The 20,168-nt window shown below is 38.6% G+C and overlaps 1 protein-coding gene across 2 annotated transcripts in view; it reads left to right on the top strand.

Moving 5' to 3' along the window:
* Window positions 1-4,370: 4,370 nt before the first annotated feature.
* MFSD14B (major facilitator superfamily domain containing 14B) overlaps window positions 4,371-20,168 on the top strand; it is an 81,534-nt gene continuing 65,736 nt past the window's right edge. For both annotated transcript variants that reach the window (XM_060015070.1, XM_060015069.1), the window contains exon 1: window positions 4,371-4,802. In XM_060015070.1, coding sequence (XP_059871053.1) covers window positions 4,695-4,802 — 108 coding nt within the window. In that variant the 5' untranslated portion in view covers window positions 4,371-4,694. The remainder of the gene's footprint in view (window positions 4,803-20,168) is intronic.

Here is a 20,168-nt window from a genome sequence, read left to right as displayed (position 1 = left end):
AGAAAAACAAATACCGTACGCTAACACATTTATATGGAATCTAGAAAAAAAGGTCATGAAGAATCTAGGGGAAGGATGGAAATAAAGACACAAACCTACTAGAGAATGGACTTGAGGACATGGGGAGGGGGAAGGTTAAGCTGAGACAAAGTGAGAGAGTGGCATGGACATAGATACACTACCATATGTAAAACCGATAGCTAGTGGGACGCAGCCGCATAGCACAGGGAGTTCAGCTGGGTGCTTTGTGACCACCTAGAGGGGTGGGATGGTGGGGAAAGGGAGATGCAAGAGGGAAGAGATATGGGGATATATTTATATGCATAGCTGATACACTTTGTTATAAGGCAGAAACTAACACACCCTTGTAAAGCAATTATACTCCAATATAGATGAAAAAAAACACCCCAAGAAACAAAGGTTTGGCCCGTGACTGTCTTCTGGGAGATAACCTCTAAGCCCTTGGAATTTCCCTGTAAGCCTGATAATAATGGCTTTGTTTACCTGGGGCCTTGGAGTATGCTAGGAAGCTTATGCTAACAATGTGATTTATGATGGGGTCTTTGGGCCACTTGGTATCAATATCATCTCTGGAGGGGCTGAAGACTGAGTACCTAAGGTCAGTCACTTGGTGCTCCATGCTATGTGACTGACCCCCAATAAACACCTTGGATACCAAGGCTTAGGTAAGCTTCCTGGGCTTCATGCATATTGTCACACATCATTGCTGGGGTAATTAAACGATATCCATAGCCTCCACTCAGAGAAGACAACTGGAAACTTGTTGCATGGTCTCTCCTGGACTCTGCCCTATGTGCCCTTTAACTTTTCTGATTTCAATCTGCATCCTTTCACTGTAATAAACCATACCATGAGTTTAACAGCTTTTCCTTTTCTTAATTAAAATGTTTATTAAATTATTTTTTATTAATTATTGCTCCAGCTTTATTGAGGTATAATCAATAAAAACTGAAAAAATTTATGGTGTTCAGTTGATGTTTTGATATTCATATAGACTATGAAATAGTCACTCCAACCAAGCTATTAACATATCTATCACTTCACAGTTGCCATTTTCTTTCGTTTTTCTTTTTGTAATGAGAACACTTAGGATCAACCCTCTTAGCAAATTTCAAGAACACAATACAGTACTGATAATGACAGTCACACTGCTGTACATTAGGTCTTCAGAACTTATTTTGCATAACTGAAATTATATACTCATTGACAAACATCTCCCATTTCTCTCTTCCTCAAACCCCTGGAAACCACCATTCTACTCCACTGCTTCTAGGAGTTTGGCTATTTTAGATTCCACATGTAAGTGACATCATGCAATACTTGTCTTTCTGTATTTGGCTTATTTCATTTAGCATAATGTCCTCCAGGCTCATCCATGTTGTCACAAATGGCCATATTTACATCGTTTAAAATGATGAATTATATAATATTGCAATATACATATATATATATCACATTTTCTTTAAACAATCATCTGAAGATAAATATTTATGTTGTTTCCATATCTTGCCAACTGTGAATAATGCTGCAATAAACATGGGAGTGCAGATATCTCTTTGAGGTTCTGATTTTATTTCTTCTGGATATATACCCAGAAGTGGGATCGCTGAATCATACGGTAATTTTGTTTTTTTACATTTGGGGAGAAGCTCTATATTGTTTTCCACATTGTCTGTACCAATTTACATTCCCACCAGCAGTGTACACATGTTCACTTTTATCAAAATTCTTGCAACACTTGTTATTTTTTGTCTTTTTTATAACAGCCATTCTAACAGATTTGAGGTGGTATCTCACTGTGGTTTTGATTTGCATTTCCTTGATGATTAGTGAAGTTGAGCATCTTTTCATATACCTGTTGGTCATTTGCACGTCTTCTTTTGAGAAATGTCTATTTAGGTCTTTTGCCCATGTGGTTTTTTTGGGGGGTTTTTTTGGGTTTTTTTGCGGTACGCGGGCCTCTCACTGTTGTGGCCTCTCCCTTTGCGGAGCACAGGTTCCGGACGCGCAGGCTCAGTGGCCATGGCTCACGGACCCAGCCACTCCGCGGGACGTGGGATCTTCCCGGACCTGGGCACGAACCCGTGTCCCCTGCATCGGCAGGCGGACTCTCAACCACTGTGCCACCAGGGAAGCCCTTGCCCATGTTTTAATCAGGCTATTTATTTATCTATTTGCTATTAAGTTGCATGAGTTCCATATATATTTTAGATATTAACCCCTTATTGGATATATAATTTGAAAATATTTTCTCCCATTCAGTAGGTTGCTTTTTCATTTTGTTGATTATTTCCTTTGCTGTACAAAAGCTTTATATGCAATCTCACTTGTCTAATTTTGCTTTGTAGCCTGTGCTTTTGGTGTCATATCAAAAAAATATTTGTCCAGTCAGATTTTTTCCCTGTTTTCCTTCAGTAGTTTTAGAGTTTCAGGTCTTATGTTTGAGAATTTCATCCACTTTGAGTGATGTATGGTGTAAGACAAGGGTCCAAGTTCATGGATTGCATATGGATATCCAATTTTCCAAATACCATAACACACGTATCCTTCAGTGAGTGCCATTATTTTCCTAGAGCCTAGGATGTTGAATTAAATTATGTGGAATCCCAGGTCTTTGACATTGATTAGTGCAGAATTAATTAGAAGGTAAGAATAAGGGTCTATTTAATTCCTATGGTATAACTATCAACACAATGCAATAAATAATTCATCTCCTAAAATTTACTTTTATGACTCTGCAAATCAAGGGACCAGACCTCACAGTGCCATCATCAAATATTACTTCCAGTGTTACATTTCTGGCAATGCATTTTAATTGGGATTTTCACAAACTGGTATGTATTTAGAATATAATCAAGAGAGATGACAAGTTCATTTTGGCATTTCAAACAAATGGAATTAGACATGTTTGTACAGATATAGAAGGCAGAACCAGAATCAAAGTATGGATGAAATAGTTTTTGGCTTAATAAAAAGTACATAATTCCAAAATATGATAGCTATCCATAAATGGATTGGGCCTATTTAACATATCCTCTTTTCTGGCTATATTTAAGAATAGGATAGGGGACAACTGGTCTGAGGTATCGTTGGGGGAATTTCCTACTCACAATTCAAGGCTGGTGGCTTCTAAAATCCTGTCAGTTTCCTAGTGCCGACTAAAAAGCCTTCAGTCAAGGATAAGTAGCAGTAAAGTCCCTGATAGAAGGGGCAGTCTAGGTAGATGACCTGAGCTCAATACAAGAATTTCTATGTTCTTTCAGGAAAAACTGATTTTGGACATCAATATGCTTTGGGAAGCAATGTCTGATCAGTGAGTGTAAATGAAGCTATAACTCAGTACACCAAGTGCTATGGACTCAAGCCCTGGAAGGGACCTAAGCCAATGGATACACAATAGCAAATCAAACAAAAATCTTTAGGATTGTACAAGACCCATTTAAAACAACAACAATAATACAAGATGCAAATCAATAGTGAAATGACTGGACTTACTCCATTCTTCAGTTAAGTCCACCTGGGTCTCTTTAATAAGGAGGAAGACATAAGTTCTTCAGAGTTTCAGTGTTTGTCTTCTTTCAAATAGGCATCGAATTCTCAAACACCTAATAAAAAATATTCTGACTATATTTGTTCCCCAAATTCGTGGAGCAGGTCCTATCTATCACATTAACTCTTTAACTAGCCAAGCCACTTTACTTTTGGAGCTTAGGTTGGCATCTGCAAAGTAGGAATATCTCACAAGGTCCTTTCCAGCCAGTAATCATAACATTTATAGAGCCACAATTAGTGTTAGCTGATTTCTGTACATCAGCACTTTACCCAAACATGATCTGAGACTTTGAGTAATCAGTTCATATACACCATGTTGGTACCATCAAGTAGCTCTGGATTGGAACAGGAATCTGTATGTTTCCTAAGACTGTCCTTCCCATGAATCCCACAGCCCAGGTAAGCTCTCTGTCAGCTTCTTTATAGACTTTGAAGAGGAACAGAATATCGTAGTTATAGCATACGGCACTTCCCCGGTTCGGGATTCCAGATCCCGGGGCTCTGTATCCGTGTCTGAACGTGCCCATCCATATACTTGTTGGCGGCACCAAACCAAGACCAGAAGTGCAGTAACTAACAAAACCCCCTGCACCTGACACCCTCAGCTCGCCAGGTCCGGTTCTGTCTCAGGAAAAAGAAACTACTCTTGGGGGCCTTGGGAGATGACGCATTTCCGGCGTGCTGCGGAGTCCTGACGCCAAGGAGGCCCGGAAACGTGGAGGCGGGGCCTGAGGTGGGCGGGCGCTGCTGAGGCTTTGGGCGCAGGCGACGAACTTGTGGCGGGAGCTGAGATCCGGGGCGGGGCTTCCTGCCCCTCGCCGGCTTGTGGGGAAGCGGAGCGGGGCTATCTCGGCCGCTGGAGACGCTGTTGGCAGGTCTCTGAGTTGAGTTCTGTTCGTGGCTGTGGCTTGTGCCCGCTTTTAGCTGCTCTTCTCGCCTCGTTTCTCTTGCTGCTCCGGCCTCGGCAGCGCTCACAGCCCTCGGAGTCGCCACTGGCGCCGCCGCCTGAACCGCAGGCCGCTTTGGGCCGCGGAGCCCATGAGAGCGCGGGCCCCGCCGCCGCATTTGCGGCGTAGCTGTAGTCCCGGAACACCCCTAGCCGGCGCGGGCATGGCAGCGGCATGAACGCGGAATCTCCACTGGAGAGGGAGGAGAAGGCGGCGTCGGAGCCCGAGGCGGGAGCCATGGTGGAGAAGCGCGCGAGCGCGCGGGCCGCGAGTGGCAGCTCGGTGAGCGCGGGCTCGGAGTTCGGACGCTTTACTCAGCCCGAAGCCCCAAGCCAGGGGAGGTTGGGCGGCGTCGCGGCCGGAGTCCGGGGACGCCTGATGCGGGGCTGGGGCCTGGGTTGCCTGGGGATGAGGATATACTGATCCTCCGCGTCGGCTCGAGGGGCTCTGGCTGTCGGAAAGCCTGTCCTTTTCCGTGTCAGCCAGCCGAATTCATCACTGCTAGGCTTTCCTAGCACTGCTCATCGCTAGACAAAAATGTAGGCGACTTGGTTATTGATTCAAAAGACACCCGACGTGGGACCGTGAATATAAGTAATTTGGTTGTTTCAGAGTTCTCCATACACGTGACAGTGGATACTATTTTCATGGTGCACTTTCTGGCTTGAGCCTACTTAGAAGATGTATGGAGAACCTTTAGAACCGGCATTGGGCCCTGGACCGGGAAGCTGGCGGTGGAGGCTGGGCAGCGCCTTCCTGTTCCTTCATGGTTCTCTAGGCGGTCGCAGAAGCGGTTGGTGAGCAGGATTTCAGAGGAAGCTGCCTATCCCAGGGCCCAACTGAGGAGCGTATTCAGGCTAATCTCTTTTAACAGTTTCACATGAGATTCAGATGGCTTCCGAAGCACTAGTTTAATTGGCCTGGATTCAGCAGAACAGGCTGTCAGTGGCGCTTAAGTGTCTGACGTTGGAACTCTAAGCATAGAGTGTCATTTCTCAAAGATATATTTTTTTCTATTTAGGACAGGAAATATAGAAACAGTACAATGAATAGAAACTAATGCCAAGGAGACTTTTCCCAAAGAAAATAGAAATTTTAGGGAAATTAAATTATATGCAGTCGGCTTCAGATTTAATTTGCATTTAAAGAATGCTAAATGATGTTGAAGGCCCCTTCCTGCCCAAGTGTCTTCTTATTTTTGAGAAAAAAAATTAGGAGTTCTTCATTTCGAAGATAAGATTTCTGGAAAGTGGGAAAGTGTTTTTGGTAGGAGGAGGGAAATTCTATAGAATTGGTTTTTCTCGTTTTGTTTTTGATTACATAAAATGTAGACTTATCTTCCTGCTGACTAAGGGAAATGAAACTGCCAGCTCCTCCTCCTGTCTTTGAATTGATAGACCATAATTACCAGTGGCCAAGCTAGTAACCTGAGAGGTGGACTCCATCCTTTCCCATCCCTTCATCCAATAAGTTAGTAAGTCTAGCTAAGTTTACCAGGTAAAGATTTTAGGTTTTTTATCCTTTCTGCATTCCTGTGGTTCAGTTCCTTAGCATTTTTGACCTAGATTTTGACTATCTCTTGAGACCCTTGCTTACTTCATCATCATGCTGCTCTCCATAGTATTGATTAGTGTAATCTAACGTGTAAATATGATCATTACTGCTGTCCTTAAATATTTTCATTGGCTCTCTTTGGCTTATAGGATAAAAAAAATAACCTGGCAGGTTGAAGCATTAAAGCATAGTGATTAGGTGAGCATGCTTGGAATCCCAGTTCCCACTTTTTATTACCTGTATAACTTTGGGCAAGTTATATAACCTCTCCACATTAATGATAGTGTTTACCTCAGAGAATTGTGAGGGTTACTACAACCTGGCACCTGGTAAGTCCTCAATAAATATTAGCTTTTATTGTTATTATTTCTCAATATTTTAAGCATGAATGATTGGTCAGAATGTATGGTGATCCTTGTCTGATAAAAAGCATTCATTTCTCTCCCATTTACTAATCTATAGAGGAACTAGACCCCAACCTAAAAGTTAAAGTTGCTGATTTTATATGCTTAGAACAGGAGTTTTTGAGGAATGTGCACTCAAAGAAACTGAGACAGTTTATTCCCTGATTGCTTTCCCTGTGAGTTGATGCTAATTTAGGCACAAACAGATTCCTGTCCAGTCTTTCCTTACCTCTTAGGGTGTGTCTAGTCAGTATTGATAAATTGCAGTGAATTCTGACAGTGAGTTTTGGTGCTTGCTCTACTTAGATGACTATAGCATGGGTAGGTAGCAGGGTTCAGCCACTGGTGCTTTTTGTAATGTGTGTTGCCTGGGAAAGCAGTGAATGTCTTTAATCATATATGTTCGTGTCATATGCCAGTACCCCCAAATTATACATCTTTCCTGTTTGCAGTGTCTTTCTAGTATTGCTTCCAGGTGCTACATTCTTTGGCCTCCAAGACTTGACTTCATTTTAATGTGTTGGAATTTCCTTATAGCTTGATTCTAGTGTATTCATGGTTTCAGTTTCGATGCCAGAAGCACAAGCAAGACTGCCCACATACAGGAAATCAGCTGAAACTTTTCTACCTTGTTTGGCAAAGAGATGTATTGACCTGAATAATAGAAGGGAATCACATATTTATTCTAAGAGACAATTGCAATCTAGAAAAGGGAGTTTTGTATAGTAAATAAGTTCTTGTTTTATTGTCCTTTCTTTGCCCTATCCCTTCCTAATTGTGCGTGTACATACACCTTGAAATGTTGTGTCAGAATTATTTGCATTATCATTGAATGCATATCCTTTTGGAATCATTTACCTTTGAGCATCTGAAGAGAATTAAGGATTTTCTGCAAAGAAAACACAACTGAGTTTAGCATACTGTGTATTTCAGAATGTTTATTGACTCCAAAAAGCCAGTACTTAGATACCAGTTAAGATCTCTGATGTAGTGCCTCTCAGGATCAATGCCATTCTGGTGACATTTGATGTGTTTTTAGTTGATTTTCCTCAGACCGTTTCAGAGGGGCTCCTGTAAAGACTAATTTTGATTTATAAGGACAAGAATATTATATACTTTATAGGCAAAATGGAAATAGTACTCAAGGGCAGTTTGTTACCCCCCAAAAAAGGCTAAAATGACTAGATATGTTTTGTTTGTAAAGAGGTGAAAGAGGGGACTTCCCTGGCGGTCCAGTGGTTAAGACTCCACGCTTCCACTGCAGCAGGGCACGGGTTCCATCCCTGGTCAGGGAACTAAGATCCCACATCCCATGGGTGGCACGGCCAAAAAAAAAAAAAAAAAAAAAGTGAGAGCGGACCTAGGGACATTTTAGGGGAATTTTTTTTTTTAATTAGCTTTCAATTCTTAACACTGTTAGGAATCAGTATGATCATTTTAGTAATAAAATAGTACTGGGACATTAGCACAACCAAACTCTGTTAAGTAAATTATAGCAGATAAAAGAAATGAAAAGCATTTGTGAGCGGTTGATCTATCGCAATTCATAAAAGTAAATGCATTGTGCTTTCATAGCAGAAACATTTATATTTCATATTAAGAATTATGCAGATCTCTAGTCAACTTTCAAGCCTTTATCAGAACACAGACGTTGTTGCTGCTGTTATGTTGTTCTTAGGCCTAGTATAGGCAGGATTTTGTAAAACTTGCTTCTTAGGATATCTGAGCATCCTTTCCCACTGGTTTTCTTACTAGATTAAGTCTTTGAAGACAGGAACTACAGCTGTGTATATTTTAATCTAAAATAGTCCTTTAATCTAAAATAGTCTAAAATGAATGTGTGTTAGAGAAGTAAATTAGTCTAGTTTAAACCAGTAATTATGCTTATCAATGAAATTAGCTTGTTGCTTTTATATAAGTTTTGGTTGGACTTATAAAACAGATTGGAGAGTCTGTTTTATTCTCTGAAGAGTTTGTGTAAGATGGTAATACAGTTGTAGAACTTTGTGGTTCTTCAGTTTTTTTGGCTAATGTAGTTCTAGAACAATGTAGATTTTCCGTTTGATTTTCTGTTTCTTTCTGTCAATTTTAGTAAGTTGTATTTTCCTAGGAATTTGTCCACTTCATCTAAAATTTCAAATTAATTGGCATAAAGTTGTTCCTAACAGCCTCTTAGGCTCTTTTTAATTACTGTAGGATCTTTAGTCTATTTTTTTTTTATTGCTGACATTGGTAATTTTTACCTTATCTTTAAAAAATATTCTTTAGGGTCTTCTGGATAAATATTCACGAATTTTTCAAGTGGCATTAATTTCATGTCTTATTTCTGTATTATATGAACTATATCCAGGAAAATGTTCAGTAGTAATTGTAAAAGTGCACAGCCTTCTCTGCATACCAGGAATATATACTTTTTCCACTGTCAAGAATGATGTTAGCTATACAGGTGAGATAAACATGCTTTATTACACTATGGAAGCGTCTTTTTATTCCTCATTCTCCTTCTTGCTGGTGTTTTCTCTCTCCTTTCCCCCTTCTTTCTCTTTCCTTCCTTCCCTCTCTCCCTCCTTCTAGTGTAGTGTCTCATAGAACCTTCACAAGTGGTTTATGAAATCTGAGATGTGCCCTGGGGAAAGAGGTTGTGGCGTAGCAAGGGCATTGTTATATGAAAATTGGAAGAGAAATTTGTCCTTAGTATCTGTAATCAATTATAAAAAATAAGAGTTTTTAACCCTGCAAAAAACATCATATTTGTGAAGTTTGGTCAATTTCCTATCTAGATGCCTGACTTTTTTATATGTAGCTTTGTATTTGCTTGTCTTTTAAAAACAGCTTTATTGAAATGTAATTATAAAAACTATATATGTTTACAGTGTACAGATTTGTGTTTTGACACTTGTGAAATCGTTACTGCAATCAACATAGTGAACATATCCATCACCCCTAAAAGTTTCCTTGTGCCCATTTGTACATCCTCTATCCACCTCCACCTTCCCAGGCAAGCATTTATCTACTTTCTGTTACTATATATTAGTTTTAATTATTTTAAGTTTTATATAAATGGGCTCATACAGAATATATTCTTTTTGGTCTGGCTTTTTTCAACTCAGATAAATTATTTTGAGATTTATTCATGTTGTTGTATAAATCAGTAGTGCATTCCTTTTTGTTGCTGAGTAGTGTTCAGTTGTATGGATGTATCAGTTTGTTTATCCATTCATCCCTTGGTGAACATTTGGTTTATCACCAGTTTTTGGCGGTTACAAATAAAGCGGCGATGAGCATTCATGAACCAGTCTTTGTATGGAGTATACTTTATTTTCTTTTAAGTAAATAAGTGGAATGGCTGGATCATATGGTAGGTGTATTGTTTAACTTTTTAAGAAACTGCCCAGCTGTTTTGAAAATTTTTAAATTTTAATTTTGCATTGGCACTAGCACTATGAGAGTTCATCTACATCCTCATCAACACTTGGTCAGTCAATTTTAGCCCTACCTACTAGAAGTAGGTCTGTAGTGGTATCTTACCATGCTTTTATTTTGCATCTCCCTATGGCTAATTATGTTCAACATCTTTCCGTAAACTTACTTGCCATTTGTATATCCTCTTGGTGAAGTGTCTGTTCACATCTTTTGCCTATTTATTTGTTGTTGTTGGGTCGTTTATTATCTTATAATTGAGTTTTAAGAGTTCTTTATATATTGGGGTTGTAAGTCTTTTATCAGATATATGTTTGCAAATATTTTCTTCTCAGCAGAAGTTTTAATGAAATTTAATTTTATCAATATGCTCTTTAGGGATTGTGTTTTTGGTTTCATATCCAAGAAATCCTAACTCAGTATCACAATAATTTCCTTTTATATTTTTAGAATGTTTTTAAATTTTACAATTAGGTTTATGACCCATTTTGAATTAATTTTTTATATGGTGTACAGTATTAGTGGCAGTTCTTTTTTTGCATATGGTAACGTGAATTGTTGCCTCTTCTGTTGAAAAGACTTATTCACTGAATTGCCTTTGCACCTTTGTCAAAATTCAGTTATCCATGTATGTGTCAGTCTATTCTGGATTCTTTATTTTGTTTCATTGATCTGTTTGTTTATCTTTACATCAGTACCATTCAATCGCTATTACTGGAGATTCATAGTAAGATTTGGAACGAATAGAGTTTGTCCTACAACCTTGTTCTTCTCTTTTAAAACTGTTTTGGCTATTCTGGGTCCTTTGCATTTTAGAATTATAGAATCAGCTTGTCAATTTCTACAAAAAAGCCTGCTGATATTTTCATTGGGCTTTTGTTGATCCAGAAGATCAGTTTAGGAAGAATTGAAAACAGTATAGTCTTCTGATCCATAAATGAGGTATTTCTCCATTTATTTTAGGTCTTTAATTTCTTTCAACTGTGCTTTATAAGTTTCAACAGGTCTTTTGTGTCATTTGTCACATTTTCCCTATGTCACATGTTTTAGGTGCTATTGAACATGTAAATGTAATATAAATGTAAATTATTAAGAAATTTTAAATTCACAACTGTTTGTTGCCAATATATAGAAATACAGTTGATTTAAGAAAAAATTTTAATTGTGATATAATATACAAAATTGTAAATTGTAACAAAATTTACAATTTAATTATTTTTATGTGTATAGTTCAGTAGTGTTAAGTATATTCACATTGTTGTGCAACCAATCTCCAGAACTTTTTCATCTTCTAAAACTGAAACTCTATATCCATTAAAGAGCAACTTCCCATTTACTCCAGCTCCTGGTAACCACCATTCTGCCTTCAGTTTCTGAGTATTGACTACTCTAGATACCTCATATAAGTGGAGTCATATACATAATTTGTCATTTTCTGACTGGCTTATTTCACTTAGCATAATGTCCTCAAGACATGTTGTCTTCAAGATTGTTGAAGGCATGTATGGCATGTGTCAGGATTTCCATTTTTTAAAAAAAATAAATTATTTATTTATTTTTGGCTGCGTCGGGTCCTTGTTGCTCCGTGCTTTTGGCTGCGTTGGGTCCTCATTTCTGCTCACGGGCTTTCTTTAGTTGAGGCAAGTGGGGGCTACTCTTCTTTGCGGCGCATGGCTTCTCATTACTGTGACTTCTCTTGTTGCAGAGCACGGGCTCTAGGCACGCGGTATTCAGTAGTTGTGGCACACAAGCTCTAGAGTGCAGACTCAGTAGTTGTGGTGCATGGGCTTAGTTGCTCCGCGGCATGTGGGATCTTCTTGGACCAGGGCTCGAACCCATGTCCCCTGTGTTGGCAGGTGGATTCTTAACCACTGTGCCACCAGGGAAGGCCTTTCCTTCCTTTAAGGCTGAATAATATTCCATTTTCTGTATGTGCCACATTTTCTCTATTTATCTTTTGATGAGCACTTAGGTTGTTTCTATCTTTTGGCTATTGTGAATAATGCCACTGAACATGAATGTACAAATATTGGGTTGACCAAATTGTTAACGTATTATGGAAAAACCCGAACAAACTTTTTTGCCAACCCAATATTTCTTTGAGATCCAACTTTCAGTTCTTTTGCATATCTACCCAGAAGTGGAATTGCTAGATCATTGGATAATTCTATTTTTATTTATTTATTTTTTTTTGGCAGTACGCGGGCCTCTCACTGTTGTGGCCTCTCCCGTTGTGGAGCACAGGCTCCGGACGCGCAGGCTCAGCGGCCATGGCTCACGGGCCCAGCCGCTCCGCAGCATGCGGGATCCTCCCGAGCTGGGGCATGAACCCGTGTCCCCTGCATCGGCAGGCGGACTCTCAACCACTGCGCCACCAGGGAAGCCCTATTTTTAACTTTTTAAGGAACCATTATACTGTTTCCCATAGTGGCTGCACCATTTTACATTCCCACCAACAGTGCACAAGGGTTCTAGTTTCTCAGGTGGAGAAACTCCTCATCAACACTTGTCATTTTCTTTCTTTCTTTTTTTTTACAATACAGAATACAGTTAACTTTTATTTTTTTAATAAATTTATTTATTTATTTTTTACTGCATTGGGTCTTCGTTGCTGCACATGGGCATCCTCCACTTGTGGCGAGCAGGGGCTACTCTTCATTGCAGTGTGTGGGCCTCTCACTGCGGTGGCCTCTCCTGTTGCGGAGCACGGGCTCTAGGCACGTGGGCTTCAGTAGTTGTGGTGCATGGGCTTAGTTGCTCCACGGCATGTGGGATCTTCCTGGACCAGAGCTCGAACCCGTGTCCCCTGCATTGGCAGGAGAATTCTTAACCACTGTGCCACCAGGGAAGCCCAACACTTGTCATTTTCTGTTTTGTTTTTGTTGTGGATAGTAGCCATCCTGATGTGTATGAAGTGATATCTCATTTTGATTTTGCATTTTCCTAATGATTAGCATGTTGAACATCTTCTCATATGCTTGTTTGGCCATTTGTATATTTTCATTAGATTTTGAATTGGATTATTTGGATTAACTCCTTATCAGATACATGTTTTGCAGATATTTTCTCCATAGGTTGCCTTTTCACTCTGTTGATTCTGTCCGTTGATGCACAAGTTTTAAATTTTTATAAAGTCCAGTTTATCTATTTTTACTTTTGTTGCCTGTGTGTTTTGGTGTCATTGCCAAGAAATCATTGTCAAATCTAATGTTGTGAAGCTTTTCCCGTATGTTGTCGTCTAAGAGTTTTAGAGTTTTAGGTCTTATGTTTAGGTCTATTTTTTTCCCCGCTAATCCCAAACTCCTAATTTATCCCTCCCCATAGGTCTTTGGTTTATTTTAAAAGTTTGTAATTTTGTTGAAGCTCGATATATGTTGTTTCTTTTGTTGCTTGTCATTTTGGAGTCATGTCTAAGAATCCATTACTAAATCTAAGATTTATCTCTGTGTTTTCTTCTAGGAGTTTTATGGCTTTTAGCTTAGTTCATTCATCTGTTTTGAGTTAATTTTTGTGTGTGGTGTGAGGTAGGGTTCCACCTTCATTCTTTATATGTGGAAATTGAGTTGTCTTAGCATCATTTGTTGGAGATACTGTTGTTTGCTCATTGATTGAATGGGTTTGGCACTGTTGGCAAAAATCAGTTGGACATAGATATATGGATTTCTTTGTGGGCTTTCAGTTTTATTCAGTTGGTATATATGATAGACTCTCTCTTGCTTCTATGTCGACAAGTCACTGGTGTTTACTGTGTACTGTGATCCTTGAGTTGGGGGTTATGTGGGGGACAAAGGGAGTAGCTTTCAACCTTATCTTTTTCCAGTTGGCAGCAGATGACCTGATTGACAAAAGCCAGATGTCCTAGTTCATCTGGACTTTTCAGGTCATGTTGAGAAAGCAGGTGAAGGGGTTGGTGAAGATTGTCCTTTGCCTAGATACACACTATCCAGGCCAGACTTCTTAGTGTGGGTAAGGGATAGGTGGGTAAGTAAAGGTCTGTGCTTTACTTTGCCTGAGACTCCTATTACCACTTAACTCAGGTTGCTGCAGTCCAGGCTACCTACCATATGTATGTGCTGATTCTATTTGTGGAGAAATTCGGGCTCTCTAAGAAAGGCATTGTAAGTAATACAAGTGGTTAGTAGCACATACTCTGGAGGTATGTGACTCCCTGGATGTAATACCAGCTTTGCCACTTACTAATCACTTGAATCAGGCAAGTACTTAAGCTCTGTGCATCTGAGTTTTGTCATCTATAAAGTGGGGATAATAATAGTTCCTGTGTCAAAAGATTGTAGTGAGGATAAAATGATAGTAATGTGCTTTGATCAGGGCTTGGCATGGTGTCTATTGCTGCTGCTGTAAAAGGATAATTTTTGCCTGTGTGTATCTCAGAATCCTTTGCAATAGACTGTCCCTCACCTGTGTCCTTGTCCTTCAGAGTGTTTATTTCCATATTAAATTTTACATTTCATGAAGTGGGAGCCGGGATAGTTTCTTCTATTGCTGCCATGGTTCCCAGCATCTAGCTGACATATGGTAGAGCTCAACGAATATGTGTTGAATGAATTGATCCCTTGGAGTTTAATTTTTTTTTTTTTTTTGGGCTGCGCCACATAGCTTGCGGGATCCTAATTCCCAGACCAGGGATTGAACCCGGGCCACAGCAGTGAAAGCGCCAAGTCCTAACCGCAGGACCACCAGGGAACGCCCTGGAGTTGAGTATTTTTATTGTTAAAGAATGTTGATAGAAATAGGAATATTTACAAAGACAGTTCTTGGGATCTTAGTTTGCTTTAAGTTGGTTGGTAGTTGATAAATTAAGTTTGAAAACTTGAGTGAGGGAAAAGCAGTACTTTTACAAATATTTAATGAATGCTTGGTCTGTCCTACATGATAGCCATGTCATTTATTCAGCTATTTAATGTGAGACTGACAAATTTTTTTTTTTTTTTTTTGCTGTACGCGGGCCTCTCACTGTGTGGCCTCTCCCGTTGTGGAGCACAGGCTCCAGACGCGCAGGCTTAGTGGCCATGGCTCACGGGTCCAGCCGCTCCGCGGTATGTGGGATCCTCCCGGACCGGAGCACGAACCTGTGTCCCCTGCATCGGCAAGTGAACTCTCAACCACTGCGCCACCAGGAAAGCCCGAGACTGACAATTTTTTTTAAAGTTTTGCGAAAAAGTCATTTCATTTGGAGAAATAAGCAGTAAAATTGTTTTTCTGACTTGCATTCCAATATTATTAGGTAGGAGGAAGAAAAGCAAAGCCTTTAGGTATAGTCATTTATTTGCTTTTTAAAACCATTTGTGTTCTCCTCGTGTTTATATTTAAAAGCTTTCTAGTAAAAAATTTATTTTTGATGGAGCATTTTACTAACCAGGTATATATGATATAAGCAGAAAGTACCATAAGTATGAATTATTAAAATATTGAGGGCTAATAGTGAAACATACTTTTCCTACATGTCTTTTATAGTAAAGCAGAGATGACTGACTGAATCTTGTGGCAGTACTTTCCAACTATGGAGTACCAATTTTCAATTAGAATGTATTTTAAAATAATTTTTTTTCTGTCCAGAAGTATGATGGAGCCAACAGTTTACATAGTTATAGACTTGGTTCCTTAAAATATCAAACTCAAATATTTCATTTTAACGTTGTGCATGACATAATAATGTATTTGATAAAGAGATTTATTATTGTACATAAGAAATCCAGGAATAGTGTGCTGTGCTTAGCAGTTTAATATCACCAAGGACCTGGTGGGCTCATTACATTCATAAGCTTCACTCTTCTCAATATGTTGGCTTTTGGTCTTTAGGATTGATCCCTTGTGGTCTCTTAAGTTCAAGTGCATTTTAACAACCCTGCATTTTTAGTCCTGCCACCCCACATTTACTGTTTTTGACATTCTATTTTACATCTTTTTGTTTTGCGTATCCCTTAACTGCTTATTGCAGATATAGATGATTTTGCTACTTCTCTCTTTACACTTTCCCTACTAGCTTTATACATGGCTGATTTATTACCTTTACTGTATATTTGCCTTTACCAATGAGATTTTTCCTTTTATAATTTTCATGTTTCTAGTTGTGGCCCTTTTCTTTTTTTTTCCTCTTAGAAAAGTTCCTTTTAACATTTCTTGTAAAGTTGGTTTGATGGTGCTGAACTCTTAGCTTGCTTGTCTGTGAAACTTTTGATCTCTCCATCAAATCTGAATGAAATTCTTTGTTGTAGGTTTTCCCCTTTCATCACTTTAAATATCATGTCCCTTCCTTCTGGTCTGCTGAGTTTATGCTGAAAAGTCAGCTGATATTCATGGGAATTCCCTTGAATGTAACTTGTTGCTTTTATTCTCTCTTTATCTTTTATTTTTGCCATTTTAATTACTGTTTATCTTGGTGTGGTTCTCTTTGGGTTGATCCTGTTTGGGATGTCTGTGATTCCTGGACCTGGAGGTCTGTGTTTCCTTTCCCCAGTTAAGGAAATTTTCAGCTATTATGTCTTAAAATATGTTTTCTCTCTCTTCTCCTTCTGGGACCCCTATAATGCAAATGTAGTATGCTTGATGTTGTTCTAAAGGTCTCTTAGGCTGTCCTCCTTTCTTTCTTTTCCTTTTGTCTGTTCTGCTACAGTGATTTCTACTCTGTCTTCCAGCTTGCTGATCCATTCCCTTGTATCATTCAGTTTGTTGTTGATTCCTTCTAGCGTATTTTTCATTTCACTTATTGTATTCTTTGTCTCTGTTTGGTTCTTCTTTATATTTGCTTGTTATATGTATTATATACGCACAAAAGTTTAACTCTTTGTTAAACACGAGTTTTTAAGTGTAATAGAGTCCAACATAACTTTTTCTTGCATGGATGGTGACAATAGTGTTGTGTATACAAACTCATCATGAGACTAAGGGACCTAATTTTGGGGTCTGTGATCTGTTTTGAGTTGCTTGTTTTTTAGTGTAGCAATATATACATAACATAAAATTTATCATCTTAGACATTTTTAAGTTCATAGTTCAGTGGCATTTAAGTATATTAAAGTTGTTGTGCAACCATTACCATTGTCCATCTCCAGAACTTATTCATTATCCCAAACTGAATTCGGTACCCATTAAACTATAACTCCCCAATTCCCTCTCCTCCCAGCCCCTGGCAACCACCATCTACAATCTATCTCTATGAGTCTGACTACTCTAGGTACCTCGTATAAATTGAATTATACAGCAACTGTCCTTTTATGACTGGCTTATTTCACTTAGCATATTGTCTTCAAGGTTTATCCATGTTGTAACATGTCAGAATGTCCTGTCTTTTGTACTGCTGAAAACTATTCCCTTGCATGCATATACCATATTTTGTTCATACATTCTCCACCAATGGACACTTGGGTGGCTTCTACCTTTTGGCTGTTGTGAATAATGCTGCTGTGAACGTGGGTGTAGATACCCCTTGGAGACCCTGCATTCAATTCTTTTGGGTATATACCCAAAAGCAGAATTGCTGGACCTCTAGGTAATTCTATTTTTAATTTTTTTTTAGGAACCCCATACTGTTTTTCACAGTGGTTGTAGCATATTACATTCCCATTAACGGTGCACCAGGGTTCCAGTTTCTCTAAATCTTTGTTAACACTTGTTTTTTCTGATTTTAATTTTTTTTTTAGTCATGGCCATCCTAATGAGCACAGGTAATATCTCATTTTGCTTTTGATTTTCATTCCCCTAATGCTTAGTGATGTTCAGTGTCTTTTCATGTATTTATTTGTTCTTTGCCCAATTTTTTTTTTGTCCTTGAGTTGTAGGACTTTTAAAAAATATACTCTGTATGTTAATTTCTTATCAGATATGTGATTTGCAAATGTTTTCTTCTATGCGTTGTCTTTTTACTCTGTTGGTAATGTCCTTTAATGCACAAAAGCTTTCTATTTTCAAGTCCAATTTATCTATTTTTTTATTTTGTTGCTTTTTCTTTTGGTGTTATATCCAAGAAATCGTTGCCAAGTCCAGTGTCATGAAGCTTTTCCCCTATGTTGTCATCTAAGAGTTTTATAGTTTTAGCTCTTATGTTCAGGGCTTTAATCCATTCTGAGTTAATTTTTTGTGCATGATGTAAGGTAGAAAAGGTCTACATGTGAATATCCAACTTCCCCAGCACGTTTGTTGAAGAGACTGTCCTTTCTTCATTAAATGGCCTTAGCACCCTTGTTGCAAATGATTTGACCATTATGCAAGTGTTCATTTCTGGATTCTATTATACTCCTTAGGTCTATATGTCTGTCTTTATGCCAGTATCACACTGTTTTGATTAGCTTTGTACTATGTTTTGAAATCAGGAAGTGTGAGAACTACAGTTTTGTTCTTCTTTTTCAAGATTGTTTTGGCTATTCAGGATTCCTTGAGATTCCATGTAAGATCATGATATCCTCAAACAAATAATTTTACTTCTTCCTTTCCAGTTTGGATGTCTTTTATTTCTTTTTTTCCCTAATTAGTCTGGCTAGAACTTCCACTACTGTGTTGAATAGAAACTGAAAGCGGGCATCTTTTTCTTCTTCCTGGTCTTAGAGGAAAAGTTTTTTCAGCCATTGACTATTTTGACATTAGGTGTGGATTTTTCATATGTGGCCTTTATATTGAGATAAGATAATTTCCTTCAATGGTAGTTTTTTGGAACTTTTTTTTTATCATAAAAGGGTGTTAATTTTCTCAAATGCTTTTTCTGCATCAGTTGAGATGGAGCATGTGGGTTTTTACCCCCCTTCATTTTAATGTGGTGTATTCCATTGGTTGATTTTTATATGTGAACTATTCTTAACATTCCATGAATAAATCTCACTTGGTCATGGTGTATAACCCTTTTCATATACTGCTGCATTTGGTTTGCTGGCGTATTGTTAAGAACTGTTGCATCAACAGCATAAGGAAAATTAGTCTCTAGTTGTCTTTTCTGGTAGGGTCTTTGTCTGGCTTTATACAGGTAATGCGGTTTTCATAGAGAATGTTGATAAAATGTGGTCAGTTGTGAGAAGAGTTTGAGAGGGATTGGTGTTCTTTAAATGTTTGCTTTAAAGTGAAGCCATCAGGTTCAGGGCTTTTCTTTGTCAGGAGGTTTTTGATCACTGATTCAATCTCTTTATTAGTTCTAGGTCTGTTCATATGTTCTGCTTCTTTATGATTCAGCCTTAGTAGATTTCTAGGAATTTGTCTCTTTCATCCAGTTAATCCAACTTATTGGCTTACACATGTCCAAGTACTGCCTTATAACCTTTCTTTCATTTCTGATTTTAGCAATTTAAGTCTTCCTCTAGTTTTTTTTTGGTTTTCCAAAGATTTGTCAATTTTTTCATATTTTCATAAATATCAAACTTCATTTTGTTGATTTTCTGTATTGCATTTATTTCTGCTTTAATCTACTGTTTCCTTTTTCTTGCTTTGTGTTTAGTTTTCTCTTTTCTAGTTTCTTACAGGGAAAAGTTAGATTGTTGATGTCAGATCTTCTGTAATAATCAGGCATTTACAGCTGTAAGTTTCTCTCTAAGCACTGCTTTAGCTGCATTTAACAAGCTTTGATATGCTGTGTTTTCCTTTTCCTTCATCTGAAAGTTTTGTAACTTTCTGTGTGATTTCTTTTTTGACACATGGCTATTTAGGAGTATGTTGAATAATGTTCATATTTATGAATTTTCCAAATTTTCTTATGTTACTGATTCCTAGCTGCATTGTGTTCAAGAACATAGTGTGATTTTTAATTCTTTTTTCTTTTTTTTTTTTTTTTTTTTTGCGGTACGCGGGCCTCTCACTGTTGTGGCCTCTTCCATTGCGGAACACAGGCCCCGGACGAGCACGCTCAGTGGCCATGGCTCACGGGCCCAGCCACTCCGCGGCCTGTGGGATCTTCCTGGACCAGGGCACGAGCCTGTGTCCCCTGCATCGGCAGGCGGACTCTCAACCACTGTGCCACCAGGGAAGCCCCACCTCATTGTGGTTTTGATTTGCATTTCTCTAATGATTAATGATGTTGAGCATCCGTTCATGTGTTTGTTGGCAATCTGTATATCTTTGAAGAAATGTCTGTTTAGGTGTTCTGCCCATTTTTGGATTGCGTTGTTTGTTTTTTAGATATTGAGCTGCATGAACTGCTTGTACATTTTGGAGATTAATCCTTTGTCAGTTGCTTCATTTGCAAATATTTTCTCCCATTCTGAGGGTTGTCTTTTCATCTTGTTTATGGTTTCCTTTGCTGTGCAAAGGCTTTTAAGTTTTCTTAGGTCCC

This window comes from Delphinus delphis, chromosome 6 (genome assembly GCF_949987515.2).
Source record: "Delphinus delphis chromosome 6, mDelDel1.2, whole genome shotgun sequence".
NCBI lineage: Eukaryota > Metazoa > Chordata > Mammalia > Artiodactyla > Delphinidae > Delphinus > Delphinus delphis.
This window is presented reverse-complemented; position numbering and strand designations above follow the sequence as displayed.